General features: G+C 36.4%; 1 protein-coding gene across 1 annotated transcript in view; it reads right to left on the reverse strand.

Annotated features, from left to right (window-relative positions):
• Positions 1-4,578: 4,578 nt before the first annotated feature.
• INSR (insulin receptor) overlaps positions 4,579-17,955 on the reverse strand; it is a 104,165-nt gene continuing 90,788 nt past the window's right edge. Inside the window, exons 17-21 of the mRNA XM_075206966.1 lie at positions 16,489-16,599; positions 16,048-16,207; positions 15,393-15,522; positions 14,162-14,296; positions 4,579-14,061 (exon numbers count right to left, since the gene is read on the reverse strand). Coding sequence (XP_075063067.1) covers positions 13,734-14,061; positions 14,162-14,296; positions 15,393-15,522; positions 16,048-16,207; positions 16,489-16,599 — 864 coding nt within the window. The 3' untranslated portion in view covers positions 4,579-13,733. The remainder of the gene's footprint in view (positions 14,062-14,161; positions 14,297-15,392; positions 15,523-16,047; positions 16,208-16,488; positions 16,600-17,955) is intronic.

Genomic DNA, 17,955 nt, shown 5'->3' on the forward strand with positions numbered 1-17,955 from the left:
TTCCTCTCTCAGGAAGCAACCAAAATCCTGGTGCATTCACTCATAAATTTTTGTCTTGACTATTGCAACCTCCTTCTCACTAGCATTCCTGACTTTTACTTCTCTGACCTTCTATCCATACAGAATGCTGCAACTAGGCTCTTCTTCCTCTCCCATCGCACCTCTTACGCTACTCTTCTGCATAAATCCCTTCATTGGCTACCTATCCTTTTCAGAATTCAGTTCAAGCTCCTTACCCTCACATACAAAGCCCTTACCATCTCTGACCTAGTCTCGCTGTACATACCTAACTGGTCACTCCGCTGTCTCTGACCTCCATCTCAATTCACCTCTCATAACCTTCTCCCATGCTCACCTCAAAGACTTCTGCCATGCTGCTCCCATTCTTTGAAACTCTCTACCCTGTCTCTCTCCCAACTTATAGTCCTTTAAACACTCACTCAAAGCTCAGCTTTTCAAGCTCGACTATCCTACCACCTCATATGCATTCTATCCATCACCTCTTCTTCCTCACCTGCCATCTCGTTTTTCCCAGTTGGTCCTACTGTCTTTCACCACCCCTCCCTCTAGAATGTAAGCTCTCGCAGGCAGGGTCCTCTCTTATTGTCCCATGTCTGTATTATCGGACTCCCTCGTACGTCCTATCATGTCTTTTGCTGCACCCTGTGTGAGTCCCCATAGCATTACTCATACTCATCTGTATGTGTATTACCTCGTCTATATGTTTCTTGCTTCTGTATCCGGAGCTACGTAATCGGTGGAGCCTTATAAATAAATAATAAATGTTAGCAGTCTAAGCCATCCCCTTTCGTATACATCTGAACGTGGTAAGCAACCACAATTGCTCTTAGACTCCGGGAGCCAAGGCAAGACCTGGTCTCAATTGCACATAACTTTGTGTCAACAAAGGTGGCACCCATGCCATTTCTTTTTTTTGTAATGTAACTGTTGGTTTAAAATGCTGAGTGAAAATTACTTTTAAAATACTCTACACTGTTAAGAGGTGTGTTCTACTTTATTTTCCATATCAAAACATTTGACCAGTTAACAGAAACAGTAGAATGGTGGATATCAAGCACCTGATCTTACATTTGGAGAGGTTAATGAGGGACACACTATCGACCTTAATACATTTGACTTGCCTTGAATGGAACAAATTGAGCAGCCAGCATCTGAAACACCATGCCGAACCACAATGTAACCGATTGCAAGTATGAAGTGGGTATGGGGACATTGGAAACAATGGGTTTCAGTGTCGCACCTTTTTACAAGCATATTATGACAAAATGTGATAAATTTAATCTCAAGTGACAAATACATACATTTAATATCAAGTGACATTTGACTTTTTAATTTTTAAGCCAGGGGCTTATAATCAGGAGCCCTTCATTATTCAATCATTCAGAAGTGATTCCACTGCTATAAATAAAAGCTGAAACTTTGGCAGTTTGCCTGGAGAATTCAGGTATGTGTAGAAACAGACCAAGGAGAAAACAACTGCCCCGCTCGGTCAATATTCTTATAGAAATAGAATGTTAATAGTTTCTAGAATCATGGATATGTTTTGTAGGATGATGAATCTTATAACCAATTCTACAGAATTTTACAATGATGTTCTATATATATATATATATATATATATATATATATATATATATCTATATCTATATCTATATCTATATCTATATCTATATCTCTATATATATATATCTATAATATAAAAGCCTAGTGGCGTGTGTTAGTGTGTGTGTGTGGGGGGAAAAAACTATTTTCTCAGAAAGGACTCATCCAATTGACCTGAAAATTGGTATACTGACATTATTTGACAAAAATATTAGAATAGTGAAGTCAGTTAACTTCCATCATTCCCCCTTCCTCCCGTGGGAGGGGTAGTAAAGGCTAAATTTATGAGTTGAGGGCTCAAACTCATTTTCGTGAGGTAATTTTACCTCATGAACACACATTAAAAAGGGCGCTTGCGTCGGGAAGTAACGCTCTTCCCCTGAGGAGGCCTGGGCTAGGCCCAAATGCATGACAAGAACCTTTTTAAGACCCTAAGTAGCTTGATTTGACTAGAATGCATGAGTATCATGCACAGGTTAACATATATATATATATATATATATATATATATATATATATATACACACATACATACATACACACACAGAAGATACCTTGTCACAAGAATTACATATTATATCTTTCCATGCTAATTTTTTATCATTTAATTTTAATATTTTGATAGCTTTTATGTTAAGCTTGATACTCTCATGATGACCAAGATATTTCAATGAGTTGTAGATTTCATACATAGAGGGTTTTATCTACTGTAATTTTATTGCTACATCTGCAATAATATAAGATCTAGTTGGCAAATACATGTACCAAGACTGTCATTGTTAGGACAAGGGACCTATTTATTAGGCATATTTTTACTTAAAATCATGTAAAAACAGTGATTTTAACATGATTATGGCAACTTTAAGCATCAGTGTAATTGATCTAACAATAAATAACAAAAGAGAAATAATAGATACAGCTATTTACCAATTGCCTTGCTAATGCCAACTTCAGATGACATTCAGCATAACTTACCTTGTTCTATGGCCACGGGGATTTCTCCGTAGTTTGCATTTAACTTAAGCTGCGCATGTGCAAATTCAAACTGGACAAAACTTGGGCGTGATGTCTTTCAACGCAAAGGCTAAAGACATTACTGGGGTGTAAATTACTTAGCTGGGACAGCCGTTTTCAAAAAAATGTTGTCCCGGCAAGAGAATAATAATAAATAGATCAGATAAATCAGAGCAAAAAACTGCAGTTAGGATTAAAAATTATCAGGAGAAAACATTGGTAATTGGTAAATGGGCCCCCAAACTTTGCTGCTATCAGCTAGCTTGGTGTTCTTCTCTTTTTGTGTGATCTATGTATTCAGTGGTCAGTTCTTATTAAGTTATGCTATCTAAATAGCGAAAATAGTATTCCGTAGGAGATTGAGTGGTCTATTAATGACCCATCATATTTTTCTCATGAAATGATTTAACGTGTCTATTTTTAGTTTGACTATCTTATGAGTGATTGAACTTGGTTGTGTGTATTTTATGGATTACTATTTGGTTGATTGCCTTGATTTGCTTTTTTAATCAATTACCTTTTTTAATTGCTTTTTCAGTATTTTTTTTTTTTAATCTTAGTGAAACCCGTGGCAGAAATGGAGTGATTTCAGCTGTACTTTTAATGTTTGAATGGCCCTATATAAATAGGTCTAGTTGCAGGACTGAGTTGATTCCTCTGATGAAATAGCTTCAGCCATGAAATGTGCAAGGAAATTTAGTGAAACTGCTACATTGTAATAAAAGGGTACTGCCGGTGATGTCACTACATTTTGAATAACGTTTGATAATCTTGGAGTCTGAGAACTTTGCCCAAGCTGACAATCCTTGGTGTATCCAAGGTCAAGTGGGGATTCCCTATGAAAGGACTTAACACATTGGAACGATATCCATCTAAATCAACTGCTGGCAGACAAATGGACAAGATGACACTGAAGATACCGGACTACACATGTATCAAATGTGCTAAAAGCATGCTTCACCTCCTAGTCTCTTGGTGAAAGTTTTCAGAATTATTTTTGATAGAATTAAGGATTTATTCGCTCAATGAACTTTCTAATCAGTTTCCACATTACTCCCTGAGTGTGGCTTTTAATTATCATCTGCCCACTTAAGGAATTTATCACTTTTCCATAGCAGTAACCACTTGTAATCTGTAATTGCCGGCTAGGTTATACAATTTTGAGCATATTTTTTATGTTTGTTTGCTTTTTTGTCAACTAAAGTAACAAATCAGCGCTGTTTATTTTGTATGTGAGGTTTTAACAGCTGCTATAGTTACTTTTATACTCAGTGCTTATATAAAGGATTATTTTTGAGTGGTCCTGCTCATCTATCTGGAAAGGATTATAAATCAATTTCCAAACAATATGAAGTTCATCATTCTACATTTTTACAAATGAAGAACACTGAAGACAAATGTCAACCTTCCCAGGAGTGGCTGTCTCAGCAAATTCACCCAAAGATTTCATGATATGATGCTCAGATAAATCGCGAAGAATCCAAAAGCTACAACCAGGGATCTACAGGCCTATGAAAACATGATAAATGTTAAAGTTCAGGACTCTACCATCAAAAAATTACGGATTCACTGAAATACTATTTTCTCCAAAAAAAAAACAAAAGTAAAAAATCAATGCAGTATACCTTAGGTTTGCAAATTTGCTTCTGAATAAAACATATCTGTTCAAAGGACATCATTCCAGAACATTAGAGTCCAATGTAGAGTTAGTTGGTTTTACTACATACAGCAGTATTGGCTAGAAAAAAAACAGCGTGTCACCACAAAAACCTCATAGCGACCGCCATGCACAATAGATGCCTCGCACTCAGTCCACCATATACTTTTTTAACACCACAGTATTCTAGAAGAAAATGTGAGGCCACCTCAGATGGCCGGTGAGGGTTGTGTGTATTCTCTTAGTTAGACAATAATACATGCAATAACAACACCAGAAGAGGCTACTCTTGGATAAATTTATTTCATAATTTTTTATATAAACAGTTAATTGTTGAATAATTTACACTCCGCATGTTTCTTTTTAATAGTCAAAGATATTTTCTGTACATGAAGGTTTTAGCTCTAATATGAAAACATTGAAAAAATAAACCGCTTTTTTTCCCATTTTCGATCATATTTTTTAATATTTTTTTATTTTTATTTAATTATTATTTATGTCTAGGGTTTTAAAAAAAATTCCTTTTTCATAAACCATGGCACATAGATATAGATATATATATATATATATATATATATATATATATATATATATATATATATTATCCTTAAATTTAATTTTAACTGTTCCTCTGCCAGACAGAGAGGGGTTAGACCAGGCTGTCCCTCCCAAACCCAGTCCTCATGGATCCATAACAGTGCATGTTTTCAACATCTCCTTGCTGGATCACAGGTGTATTCATTACTGATTGACACATTGTAACAGATCCACAGGTTGCACTAATTATTTCATTTGTCACCTAGAAGACCTGCACTGTAGGGGTCCTGAGGACTGGGTTTGGGAAACCTTGGGTTAGACCATACTTGCCTCTTCTATCAACCAAGGAAAAGTTAAAATGAGGTATTTGATGGGGGGGGTGGCTAGGAAGGGAAATAGGATAAACAGCATTTTTCAGGGATGAATACAAAAAAGCAGCAAACAAAAGTAACCCATTTACTACCAATGTAGTGAAAAGGTAAAACACAAAGTGACATTAAAATGTGTGATAAGCAGGAACATTGCAGAGTTATTTAAAGTAACCAGTTCAAGTGTCAAATATCACAGGTTCTTGACACTGAACAAGTTAGTGAACAATTCTCCAATGTCTAATTCACATAAATAGATCACATAACCAGAGAAAATAAAGAGGCAGAATTAGGGGAGGCAGTCAGTGAGATGAAGCTGACAGCCAGCATTCATAAAACAGATAAATTCCAAGTTAACATCCAAGCATAAATATGCATTGTATACGAGCATATGGTTTATGGGTACTAGGGACTTGTAGCAGCTCATGGACGACACCATAGAAGGAAAAGTAGTGATGACTCAGTGAAGCACAACGGGAAAAAAAACTGACTGAAAAAGAGTTTTGAGGAGGCTAAAGTTGGTCGGCCAAATTAGCCAAGATATTGTGTGCAACGTAAAAATGATCAGCCCAATCAAAATACGATCAGGTTCGCTGCTGTGCGGTCATTGTCCATGATCCATGTGGCTTCTTGCAATTAATTACCAAAGGACCAGATGTACACAATCTGCTCCCCCACCCCATTTGATGTATCCAAATTTTCCCCAAAACTGATCTTTGTGTGGAGAACTTTAGAAAACGAAAAGGCATGTGGTAAAGGTGCATTGAGTGAATGCACACAATGCCATGTAATGAGTTTAACATAATATTGTGCACTGGATGTAAGGGTTTAAGTGATAGGTAGTATAATTTTATCTATGGAAATCATAAAATCACAATAGCTTATCAAAAACTTGCACAGCCCGATAGGCCAGTCTAAAGTTTCTTATATACGAGAAGAACTGGCCGCACGTCCCCGATGTCTAGATCTACGTCCAATTTGGCTACTCACAAACAGCTAGATTTATTAACACCTAGCATCATTGAACGATGACCACACACCCTGTCTGACTACATTTTCTACCTGTCCCAATCAACTGAATGTTCTCAATTAGAGTCAGTAGTCCTTTTGTGTCCACACAGGCTATGATTTGCAGTCAATTATATCTGAAATAGTCTAATTAGCTGTCAAAATCTCAGGATGTATTGGGCACCTTAAATACAACTATGTCTCTAGAATCTTCCATCTGTTAACAATATGCAAGGATTTCTCTGCTCACCTGTCGAAAACAAATATTTTGACATTTATGAAATGTTCAGGGTTAGTGGCACCTCCCTTTAAAACTACACATACAATGATGTAACTCCTTTACTGCCGAAGAATACCAAAAGGAGTTTATTTAAAACTATGGATTGGGGGCCTGGGGGCAGAAATAAGGGAGAAAACAACACATTTTCCATAAGGTGCATTATTAAATATTACGATTCATGGCAGGAAGGGGAAGCAGTTAATTAAAAAAACAACATTGCACTGGACAATAATCTGCTGGCTGACAAAGATACAACAAGGGTTTTGAATTGATAAAAACTGACATTTATATTAATCACACACATATATAGCGCACTCCTTTGGAGTCACCTTTACACAATGTTGGAGTTCATAGAAGAGAAAAGGCTGGGTTCAACAATTAAGGCCTGTTGCAGAGAGCAACAAGTTGAAGTTGACGGAGCAGTGAATGGTCAAAACCAGCCAAGTGCTTTACTTTCATAAGAGCAAAAGGGAGCTATGTCAAATTAGAGGTGACCTCCACTTGACGACATAAAATGCACAAGCAGCAACACCTTGTCGAAAGTTTGATTAAAGATCCAAGAGGTAATCAGTTTTTGTTTTTTTTACTTTTTTCTAATAAGCTAATATCAACCGGCGCAAACATTTTTGAAAATAATTATAATTACATTCACATTAATTATACCGCAACAACACAAGCACTTAACATAACTCTGCAAGAAAGTCGCTCCCGGGTACCATATGCAATCAAATAAAAGCAGCAGTACTACAAAGGAAATACTTCCCACACCTACCACCAAAATAGTGGATTGTAATTTGAACAATAAAGTTGGCTGAAGTTGTTGCCGTGGTGGCTTTGGACACAAGCAAATGACAATACAGAAAGGTTGATATATTGGTTACTAAAAATGATGTTCAAAACATTTTTTTGTCAAAATTTAAGTGGTGTTGTTTTCTCAGAACAGTCATTAAGTGAGAGATTATCTGCACTATAATAGAATGACATGAAGTGACAATCCGTGGAAGTACTGCTGCTTCTCAAAGTGTATACATTCCTTTCAATGGAGGCATCAGGATTTAGCTCATGCAATACCCTATCCCACCCATACACCCTCCCATCCCTACCCCGGTGCACTCACAGATTTAGGGAGCAGAGCTCAACAAGATACACGGCATGTATTAAAAGAAATCCAGACGAAAATGAACAAAAATAAAAAACAAAAAAGGAAATAAGATATCTTTATAATTAAAACACAAATAAAAATGAGAACCAAATCCTGACTCACAGCTAATAATCGTAACTGCGTGCTTAAACGTGTCTTTAAAGGGAATCAATCTTATATTTTATTTAATTGCTCTCCACCCCAGTAGCAAACTGGTAAAGGTCTTAACACTGGCTGCCCCTAGTTGTTCTTGAGATGCAGTGAAGTAGGTACAGTCTGTGTCCTCAGACAAATTCACCAGATTGGACAGGTCCTATGACATGACCAAAATGGAGTTGCAAGGAAAACTACAAAATTATCCAAGCAGAAGTGTCTGGAGAATACAAATTTATAAAAGTCTGTATCTCTTACACTGAAAGCAGTGCCACGGATGGGGGGAAAAGAAAGAAAATACAATGATACTTTCCCTTTAACACTTTGCTGTTCTTTGCACTAACACCCCCATTAGCACCTAGGGGGTTACACATATAATGGAACTGCTGGTTGTAACAAAAAAAATAAAAAAATACAAAAAAATGTTCTCTGTTTCTCACAATCTTTGACTACTCACTTCATCATGCAGGACTTTCAATCACAACATCCTGACTAACAGAGCACTTGTAAATAACTACTTATGCTGGGCTAATATGTAGCCCTGTAGAGTACACTTCTCACAAACAGTATATGATGAACATTTATTCCTCACAAGATAGAATCACCTTAGTGGTTTCCAAGGTAGTACTTAAGCCCAGATTATCAAGAAATCCTAAAACAACCTCGGTTGGATGAATCAGATTGGCAACAAAATTGTTGCTGCTTGTGTGAAAGACATAACATGTACTTTTGGAGAGATCTCAAGGACTTGGACTGTAATTCACTGATTTGTAATCTGCAATTAGTTCTGAACATCATAGATTATTGTAGATTTGTTTTAGGGGAAAAAAAACTTGGACTGGACATGAAGCACTTACAGATTTCTCTTACAGCATTCATTCAAAACCACAGAGATCATAGGTAGGTTAAAGTGGCCATGCTGGCACAAATGCAGTACTCCTGTTTCATTCCTATTTAGTAGTATTGGAAGAAGCAGAGTAGGCTTGGGGGAAAAAGTGAAAATAAATGGGTAGTACAGTTTAGAAGGACAAACATTAGTGGGAAGAGGTGCTTTCTTATTTTTTAAGAGAGGGGTGCAGCAAGTTTCTTCTATGATTTACTATAATAAAACAAAATGTCAAAAGAAGTGCTTTCTTGCTCACATTTACCCCTCAGGAGCAATGTTTGTGTCCTAGAGCTTCAAACCCAAATAAAGATTTAGTTGCTAGGAGTGAGCTTTGTTTTGAACCCCTCTTATGGACAATAAATATACTCAATCCTGAAAGGTGACTATTTTATTTCACTACCACACATTAAAACTGGACATTTTTCAGATCTTTTTCACATAAGACTATGTATGAGTCAAATTCACAAAAGTGGAGTTAGATTAAAAATTGCGTTAATAATGTAACTTTTTAATAAAAATACTGTGAAGGTAATTTATGAAGGGCAAAACAGCCGAGGCACAGCGCTACATCCTTCTTGGAGATGCATACCCCTTGACTAGTGTAGGTGCGGATAGATTTCTGCCAAACAAAGAGGGTGGGGTTGCAAAGAAAGATGGTGTCAAAATAATAACTTTTTATTTGAATTTGTGATTGTAAAAATTGGGAGTGGCTAAAATTAACAACAAACCTAACCCCAAAATTTGTGAATATAGTGTAAAGTAAATCAATCTTTAAATTGTTAATTTCATCTAATTATACTAGTTTTTTTGTTTTTTGGTTGTTTTTTTTTTTTTAGAGTTAACCCTGTCCATCTGCACTACTAATGCAGTGTTTCCTTCCAAATAGGACTATAAAACGGTCAGTTTTAAGGCAAATTTAACACAATTTTTTGTGAATATGCTCCAATGTCTCCTGTAAAATCTTGGATAGTGTTGATGTCTTTAGGGTCATATTTACCCATGACAGCCTTTCTGTGGCAAAAGTAATAGTTATTGCCAACACTTATGGATCAATTATTTTTTTTTGCAACTTTATTGTAATTAACATTAGAAGGGCTAAAAACCCCTTCAAGAGACTAGGGGCTAGATTTACTAAGCTGCGGGTTTGAAAAAGTGGGGATGTTGCCTATAGCAACCAATCAGATTCTAGCTTTCATTTATTTAGTACCTTCTACAAAATGCCAGCTAGAATCTGATTGGTTGCTATAGTCAACATCCCCACTTTTTCAAACCCGCAGCTTAGTAAATCTAGCCCTAGGACACAAACCATAATAGTCACAGTGTTATACCTTTACTGTGACCACTCAGAGAGAAAGTTACAATTCAATCAAACCACCAATAAAATTACTAAAAATCATGGGGTGTAAATCTGGGGCTGTTGGCAGTAAGCAACTAGTCACCTGTAGTAATAACACGCAGCCACGCATCCCCTCTCTGACATCTACTTTTCAAATATCCAAGTAAGCTCTGTGCTTAATGGTCAGAGCAACTGGCTCATATTGGTCAATAGAAGTGAGCTGATCTTCACTGGCCAAATAAACAAGCAAACCAAAAATGTTGCTAGATTTAAGGGGATTTGTTAAAGAGACACATTAGACATCAGTGATTACAATTGTACATACTTCTAATTCAAATCCATAATTCTATTCATCCAAACATGAGATATAGTCTTTAAGATTTCCAAATCTTAGAAGGCATTACATGGTGGAGTGCTCGTAGCCAAAACCGATTCTTTCAACTATTTACTTAGTCCCTCCAAGTAGGGGGTTGTTGCTATTGTGAAAAACTTGAGGTGCACGAATAATAACCCCTTGTCTTCCAGCATAGAAGGGGTTAACTTTATCCATTTACAATATACTGAGGTAGATAGTGTGCTAACAAAAACACAGATTAAAAATAAAATCGCTCCTCCAGCGCCTCAAATTTATTAATAAAAATAAAAATGTACATGCGCTTATCATATATATATATGTATAGAAAGAGAAAATGAGATATATATTTTTTACTATGAATGCTAATTAAGTGTCTGTACAGTGATCTTCATTATATTAAAATAAATACAATTTTATCTTAAGAAAAATCTCTTGAATTACAAAAAAGTAACCTGCCAATATATACTTTTGATTTTTTTTTTTCTCCCATTTACACTAAACATGTAGTGTTTTATTTTTTATTTTTTTTGTATTATTTTTTTTCATTTATTTTCTTTAGAGATTACAAGGGTGTTTTCCAACTTTCATTAAAGCCAGGGAGAGCTAAATTCTGAGCAGAGATTAGGACTTTGAAGTAGAATGTGTAGGCACTGTGAGATAGTATGAAAGAGATTATGAAACATGGGGACTTGCATATAAAAAGACTGGCACAGAGAAGTAGGGAAAAAAAAGCAATTCATTTAAATGAGTGTGTAATTAAGGGTGCCCAAAAGTGGCTGTGAGATCAGATCTAAGGCAAAGTTGAAGACTCCCCTTTGTGTATTAACTGCTAGACTGTCGAGTATGTGGCCTGTAAAGAATATTTTGAGTGTACGCAAAGGTGCTAACACACAGCAATCTTGTAAATTTGTAATAGAAACAATATAGTGGAAATGATACAGTTGTTTGTTAGATAACCCATCGGGAAAGATATATTGGCATTAAAATCTCTATGTAAATCTAGATAAAGTACGTTGAAAATAGTGGGAAAACTATATCAAAGCAGCATACCTTTACTGCATGCTTACAGAAAGCTTTGTCGGCACCCATGATTAGACCTTTAAGGTCCAGGAGTAACGGGTCACCAATAGAAATCTCTTATGAGAAGCTGCGAAAGGCAGAAGAGGGCTCATGCTTTTGGGGAAGATCAGTATTATCCTCATAATGAAATTCATTTGATGTCACCTCACAAATTCCTCATGTATTCCAAAAGAAAAAATAAACTGTGTGAAGAGTAAAGAAAAAGAACTGGAACAGTTAATTTATTATATGCAAGCATATGCATTAATCAAAAGAGGAATTAAATAATGGGAAACGAGTGATAAGGCAAGGTAATAGAGCAAAGTTTTACAAAGGTTTGTGGTTTAAACAGCTATAGGAACCATTATGTATAGATATAATTGGTTGTCTAGTGTTTATATGGAGCTACAGAATATACCATCATATCTACATAATTAGGGGAACTATTTAAATTCTATTATCTGGGTAAGTATTTATATGGAGAGTTTTTAGGATTAAAGAAGAAAATATACATGGGTTATAATACATGTTATATACATGTAGAAGTTATATACACCAACAAGTAATGGTATAGCATAAAAAGTAAATGGAACAGAGGTTTACTTGGAGATATTACATAGGTCAATATTAGGATCTATATTAGGAGTTTATACAGTTCAGCAAAGAAAAGCTGATTGGAGCAATATGAGGTTTCATACATGAATCAACAGGAGATATAGGTGCAAGTCATATGTTGTAAAACAAATAACCCTCCTTGAGGCTGAATACACCAAATAGAGATCTGATTGGGGAGAATTTATACAAATCTACCATGATTTAATACACAATGTTATAGCAAGTGGTTTTGAATATGGCACAAGTTAGGGGAGATAGAGAAAGTAACTCTGCCATAAGGCAAAGGGATTAATTCCAATGATGATTTTTCTTTGTTACACTGCATATTATGTTTAATGGGAATCACAAGTGTTGTACTTGTATGATAATAAGTATAAGTCAACCTTATAAAATATATTATTCAAAGATTTTCTGACGCAGGCTTTGGTAAAGGAGAAAAAAAACAACTAAAATAACATTTTTGACCAATGATTAGATCATATAATAGGGAATTTATGACCAACAAAGTTCTTATTAAAAAGGATATGGTGTATATATGAAAAAGCAGCTCTTATATGTTAGTGTAATTGTTATAGGAAGCATCCCAGACAAGAGACCTAATTTCAAAAAGCTGACACAAACCGCAGACGTCGTTAGTGACTAGTTACCTCTCTGACAAGTTTTGAGGAGGATAACTACTCCAAAAACACCTTTACATTAAAAAATGTATATCACTTGTAGGAATACTGGTATAAAAAAATATTCTCAATTACTTTGCCCAATTCCAGCTGCTATTTGAGTTAAAAAAAAAAAAAAGATAGTACACAAGGTTGTAATGTGGAGAGAAGTGGATGGCGAGAGATTGCTCCCTTTGACATATCGGACAAACAAAATATCAACCATCCAAAAGATTTGTTTGGCTTTTAAGAGCAAACTCGCCCCACCATCACCTTTGAGATCCTTAACCACTGGGTTAACAACAGGAAAACTAAAGCATTTGTTGCAGAGGGAAGATGGTGAAAGGAGCACAATTTATGCACCTCAAGAAGAAGTTCAACAAGTGTTATGTTTCTGTAGGGAAAACTCTGCAGTTCAGGAAAATGAGCAGAAGGTGGGCAGCATGTAAGGTACATGAACTTCACCATGTTAGGTACTCCTTGCAGGTCTTTTGCCAGAATATCCTCATTCATTCTTGCAAGTTCTTCTCTCACTGTATGGAAAAGCTCCCAATGCTCTCAACCTTGACAGCTCCACAAACATTATTAAGGTTTTACATTTAACCTTAATCCATTACACATAAAAGGTAGCGCTTTACATTTTGCCTTAGAGCATCAGTTTCATTAAGTTTTGGGGTGTGTGCTTTAAATGAATCCAGATGCATTTTCTCCTCATCCTCCTGTAAGCATTGCACACCTTTACCTTGCTAGTAAAAAAAAAAGCCACTGGAAATAAATAGGCAATAAAGTGTAGGTGAATAGAATTGAGTTTCCTCCCTTGCTATGTCTGTTCACAGTTTCGCCCTATAGTCAGCCTGTCAAAAAACGAAAAACAAAAACAAAACAAAAAAAAATACAAGACTATAAAGTCAAGAACCCAATGGGACAATGAAACATTCAAAACCTGAAGAGGGTGTTGGCGGTTTGATGTTCTAGCCATGGGTACAGGTCTGTCCTGAGATTTGACGGAGGATAGTTATATTTTCAGAGGGGTGGGCTGCATATGTTAGGATGGGCTGGAACGCGGCAGAGACAGAATGCGTCCATTTTTCCTACTCCCATTCATGTGAGTGTAGGGTATGTGTTCCTCGTAGAGGTTTCCCCGTTGTCCTTCCTCCCGAAGTGAACAGGAAGCTGGGTCGAGAGGGGTGCTTTCCATGTTTTCAAAATCTATCTCCAGATCATCTGTCTCTGGTGGCTTGTTTTCATCACTGTAGTAGAAGGACAACTCTTGGAAACTAGGATGGAGATCACCCTTTAGCATATCAATGATCTCCAAGAAAGTAGGACGCATCTTGGGATTATATTGCCAGCACATCTGCATCAGACTATGACTGTAACACAGAAATTAAAAAACGGTTTAAGTATCAGATGTACTGCCTTACACCATGATTATATCCCCAGTGATATAATATTTTATGCTTTGAAACTTACAGTCTATGGTGACAATTCTCTGGCTGTTCAAGGGAACCTCCATCCATAACAAACTTGAGGACTTGCTCATTAGATAACCCCTGATAGGGCTGTTCAGCTAAACTCGTTATTTCCCACAGCACTACACCAAAGGACCTGAAAATAAGGGAAAAACTGTGAATGTAAATTTCAGAATTTATCCATTAGTTGCACTCAGTTATCTTATTCCTGAATGTTACATTGTATAACTTTAACTTTGTAAAGTAAATATTCACACTTGCCCATAAGGAACGTGTGGTTCCTAAAAACACTTTCTAGATAGAGTCCTCCCATGTCATCTCTGGCTTTAGGCTTGTTGTGGCCCTCAACACTAACAAGGCATTATACTGTAGTCAGCATATGGAGATCACCCATTCCACATCTGCATATCTAGCCCTTTTAATGACTCTGTGTAGGTTTGGAGAAACAGGTTTTATTCGGTGTGGACAATACCATGGCAATGATTTTGAATTGAAAATCATTAGTCTTAAGTCCCTCTTCTTTCCTGCAATTGACTTCCAAGTCCAAGTTACAGTACATGTAAGTGAAGTACTTTATACTCTCTGCTTTACAAACCTGGGTTGTAGCATTTGCATCCTTTACCTCCACAATTTCATTTAAATGAAAGAGAGCCTACAGCTCGTTAACATTGAATCAATATGACCTATTGGACGGGGTAACTTCAAATCGCCTTGCAGGGACATAAACGTGTTTACACTGATTCATGTTGCCTTGGTAACAATACCTCACAATCTGCTTGCTTATTTCCTGGCATATTTAAATTACATTTTCTACTGTTCTTTCTTAAGAAAATAGACAAAGTAATTCTTTATTTTTCTTCAGACAGGATAATTATTCTATTTTTCAAATGTGCAGCTTGATGCAGTCAGAAAAACTTGACAAATTAATACAAAACATATATACATCTACAAATGTAACACTTTATTGTGTCATTTTTTACTCATTAGCACTTGCAGAGGATGACGTGGAGGAAACAATGTCAGTGTGCGTTAGAGAATATCAATCACAAGGGCAGACAACAATAAAGAAACAAGTTAAGGAAAAACTTTTATAGAAAATCCCTCATAGTGCCCTTTCAGAGTAGTGCCTACGAGAGCAACAAACTTACTGACATCACTCATCAGTGCATTACTAACAACATTTCCATCATCTATTTCTACTGTTAGAAACTGTGGGTCTATACAGTACATACCAGACATCTGAAAATGTGGTGAAAACTCCATCTTTCAGAGATTCGGGGGACATCCACCTCACAGGTAGCAGCCCCTTTCCTCCCTTACGATAATAATCAGTCTCATAGATATCACGAGTCATCCCAAAATCTAAGAGAAATGGGGACAATGGTTGACAAAATCGAGTTGGTCAATTACTGGGACAACATACAGTATACAATATAGAGGAAAGAGAAAATAAAAAAGATGAAAAAAATAAAATGTTTATTACACAGCAGGAGTAACATAGGATATAGTTGGTCTGCCCCCTCAGCTTTTACTCTGTGCCAAGTTTAGATTAAACTAACTAACAATAAAGCAGAAATAAGCTGGGGGCTGCAAGTTAAGGCTCAGAGGGCCACTTGTGTCCCATCACTGCTCTGAGGTGTATTTATTTCTTGGTACCGTTTCATTTGCTACGTTTGGACAAACAAAACAAAATTGGAGTTCAGCATGGTGTTATAAATAGAGGGGGTGGAGCTTAATTTGATTAACTATTCATCCCTTTTTATGTTGCCAGCTATACCCATGGTCTTTATCCACTTAATGAAATAAGAGAGAACATAAATCTGTTATCAAAGTAACACTTAGTAGTAATCATTTCACACTCAAGAAAATCATAATGCTGCAATTTACCACCAATTTTCACAGTGAAATCCTCTGCAACCATACAGTTTCGGGCAGCCAAATCACGGTGCACAAACTTTTTGGCATTCAGATAAGCCATCCCATCAGAAATCTCTGCAGCCATCTGAATCATCTCTTTAATGGAGGGAGCTGGACGGCCAGGATTATTCTAGAAAGAAAAGAGGGAGAAATGAGGTAAAATATAATCCTCTACATTTGTTGTTTTTTTGATATGTTGCAAAAAAAAGAAAAAGAAAAAAGTTAGACAATCTGTCCAAGGACCTTCATTTTATATAATTTCTCTTTTCCACAATATTTATTGGCTTTTTTCAAGAGGCAGGTCCATAAACCAAAATAATTATATATATGTACACAGCTATCCAAAAGCTTTTGCCACTGAAAACCTTCATGCCACCTATTGGTATTTATACAAAGGTAAAGCATTCTTACCTCTGCTTCAGGGCGCAGTGAGCGCAAGTAACTTTTAAGGTCCCCATGCCCCATTAGCTCCATAATGACCAATGTAGGCTGGCCTTTAGAGACAACACCTATCAGACGGACCTGTGAAGGTAAAGGATGCACAGTGTAAATTTGGTATAACTTTAGTGTACAGAGAGAAACATATCTTAAAAAAACAAACACAGATAAAAGTAATCAGCTTGGAAATACAAAATTAAAACATGGCAAAGACACAAGTTCTATGTATACTGGACATACGCTCTGTGGCTACCCGCTAAAAGAACAATCTCAACCCTAGAAGCATATGTAAATAACTCATCTTGAAACACAAATTTTATTTTTGTATTTCTGTAGAATATGATATTAGAAGCTGCCAAAATATCTACGTAACACTAAGGGGGGAATTCAATTGGCCGCATTACTTGAAAAAGTAACGTGGCCTGCGCACTATTATTGTTATTACGGTAGTTTTAATGCCGGCTTTTTGCTCGCAGCTCACAGAAAGCCGGGTTAATATTACCATAATAACAGTAATACAGTTAACGCGGCGGTACTTAAATTCCCCCTAAGTGCAAACAAAATTTTTTTTTATTTGGTGCACTAATGATTAGAATGATACAGTAAATGGGTAGAAAAAAGTGGCCACCTCTTAGGGGATCTGCAACCACCTATATTGTAATTCTTAGAAACAACAACAAGATAGAGGTACCCAGCTTAATTCTACCATAAATTCAAAATATAAATCATATGTAATGTAAAAATTATAAATCAGAGAATAGTGGTTTAAATAATATGGAATCTATTAAATTTACAAAAGCAGCGTACAGATCTTTTTCCAAAAAAACCCTGGAGTAATCAAAACTCTGAAGATGTTCCCAATTTTTGATATGATGACAACCACTAAGAAGGTCCATACAAAGTCCATAAAGATGTATGAAGTGGCACTCAGCTTTATTGCTCTGACATGCTTTGACTAATACTAGTCTTTTTCAAGGTGCATCCGAAACATGTCGGAGCAATAAAGCTGTGTGCCACTTCATACATCTTTATGAACTTCCTTCCTGGTTGTCATCAAAAACTGGTAACATCTTTAGTGTTTTGACTAACCCGGGGTTCTTTTGAAAGAAGATCTGTACACTGCTTTGTACCCTTATCTTGTTCAGTAAGAGCGCCTGCATACGTCATTTTTATATGTGTTCTATTGTTTGACCTCACTACCTTGCCCTATTACCACCCGTTACACAATCTCACGCGGGACAACTGCCCCCTGAACAACATTGTTGTGTGACAGGATCATTTAGCCTATGAGTCACTTTTACCTTTGCAGCCTGGCTGGGCCGAAATGCAAAATGTAGACTTAGCCTTAGCCTCATGTGTCAAATTCCCATTGTCCCATAGATAGTAAGCTTGTGAGCAGGGCCTTCTCACCTCTTTGTCTGTTTTACCCAGTTTGTTTAT

The sequence above is a fragment of the Mixophyes fleayi genome, chromosome 1 (assembly GCF_038048845.1).
Source record: "Mixophyes fleayi isolate aMixFle1 chromosome 1, aMixFle1.hap1, whole genome shotgun sequence".
NCBI lineage: Eukaryota > Metazoa > Chordata > Amphibia > Anura > Limnodynastidae > Mixophyes > Mixophyes fleayi.